This window comes from Eimeria tenella, genomic scaffold (genome assembly GCF_000499545.2).
Source record: "Eimeria tenella Houghton genomic scaffold, Eth_scaff3832, whole genome shotgun sequence".
NCBI lineage: Eukaryota > Apicomplexa > Conoidasida > Eucoccidiorida > Eimeriidae > Eimeria > Eimeria tenella.
Genome location: NW_013544756.1, coordinates 1 through 1,629, shown reverse-complemented (window position 1 = coordinate 1,629; position 1,629 = coordinate 1). Strand labels below are relative to the sequence as shown.

Here is a 1,629-nt window from a genome sequence, read left to right as displayed (position 1 = left end):
CCCCCCCGGGGGCCCCGGGGGCCCCGGGGGCCCCCGCAGCAGCAGCGGCAGCAGCGGGCGGCTGCAGCAGGGCCTCGAGGACGGCGACTCTGTTGGCGAGCTCGGGGAGGGACTGGGGGGGGCCCCCCTGGCCGAGGCGCAGCAGCGCCAACTCCTCCGAAAGAGGCAGCCTGCAGCCCGCAGACACAAACTGCTGCCTGCGAACATAAGCCAGAAGGTCCCGGGCCAGCGGCCAAGAGGCCTCCACGCGGGCCCCGCTGCGGCTGCATGCAGGGGCCTCTCCGAGGAGGCTTTTGTGGGGCCGGCCGACTCCCCAGGGCCTCGCGAGGAGGCCCCCGAAGCGCTTCTTCCAGTGCGCTCCGCGGGCGCGGCCACCCCCGGGCTCCCCCTGCTGCTGCTGCTGCTGCTGCTGCTGGTGCTGCTCGCCCGCGGCGGCCTCGCTGGGCTGCGGCGTCAGCCCCTGCCGGCTCGCAGCCAGCCACAGCCGCAGCCGAGCAGCAACAGCGTCGGGGTGCGGGTCTTCGCTTCTGCTCATGACTGCGTTGATGAGTTTCCAGATCTCGGCCTCCTCCCCCAGGCCTGCTGCTGCTGCTGCTGCCTCCCTGCTGCTGCTGCTGCTGCTGGCGCCGCCGTCCTCCTCCGACAGCGACAGCGAGTCCGCCAGCGCGCAGACCGCCTCGAACTGCCTGCTGAGGTACCGCAGCAGCAGCACGTAAAGCCCAGCAGCAACTGTCGGGATGAACAAAAAAGACCGAGATGCATGCAAGCTGCACAAGAAGTGCCGCGCGCCTCGAAACGAAGACAACCAGCTGCTCTCCGAAGGGTCAAACACCACTTCTGGAGTTGCACAGTCCAGCACCTGCGCACAGGGGCCCCGGGGCCCCACACCCAGCACGCCACCGCCCTTCAGCACACACCAGCTAGCTAGCTAGCTGGCAGCTAGCTCGTAGCTAGCTGGCAGCTACGGGGCAGCTAGACGGCAGCAGGAGGACAGCCAGAAGCCAGCTAGTGGGCAGCAGGAGTGCAGATAGCTGGCAGCTAGTAGGCAGCTAGAGAGCAGCTAGGGGGCAGCTAGCTGGCAGCTAGCTGGCAGCTAGCTGGCAGCTAGCTGGCCATTTTCAATGCGCCTCTGCATGAGGGCAACTGCCTTCCTAGCACGGAGCTACGGCGGTTTAGGCCGGCGAAAAGAAACAGCAAAAGGGACAGAATTAACTAGACCAGCAGCAGCAGAAGCTGCTGATGCCTTTGCTGCTGCAGCTCACCAGGTCTGCCTGCAGCAGCAGCCGCTCGTCGACTTCGCGTTGTCGCTGCGCCGCTGCCCACGGGTTGAACGAGTGGACAGCAGCAGCAGCAGCGGCAGCAGCAGCAGCAGCAGCAGAGGCAGCTGCGCCGCCAGAAGGCTCCTGCGGGGCCAGCAGCAAATCCCTAGCCAGAGGGTTGCGCAGCACTCTCAAGGGCTTGTTAGAAGCAGCAAGCAGCAAAAACAGTTCCCCCTCATCATTCGACAGCAGCAGCGAAGGCTGCAGCCCCTGCAGCACTCGGGAGGCCAGCGGCGACCGCAGGATGTCGCCCGAAGCCAGAAACAGCCCTGCGTGCTGCTCACACACAAACTTCACCTGCGGCGCCTGC

General features: G+C 66.8%; 1 protein-coding gene across 1 annotated transcript; it reads right to left on the bottom strand.

Moving 5' to 3' along the window:
- Nucleotides 1–1,262: 1,262 nt before the first annotated feature.
- Nucleotides 1,263–1,498, bottom strand: ETH_00043135 (uncharacterized protein; the record flags this gene model as incomplete). Its single annotated transcript, XM_013379709.1, has 2 exons — nt 1,263–1,447; nt 1,486–1,498. Coding segments are annotated over 2 exons (198 nt in total), but the record flags the coding sequence as incomplete, so codon positions are not given.
- Nucleotides 1,499–1,629: the final 131 nt, after the last annotated feature.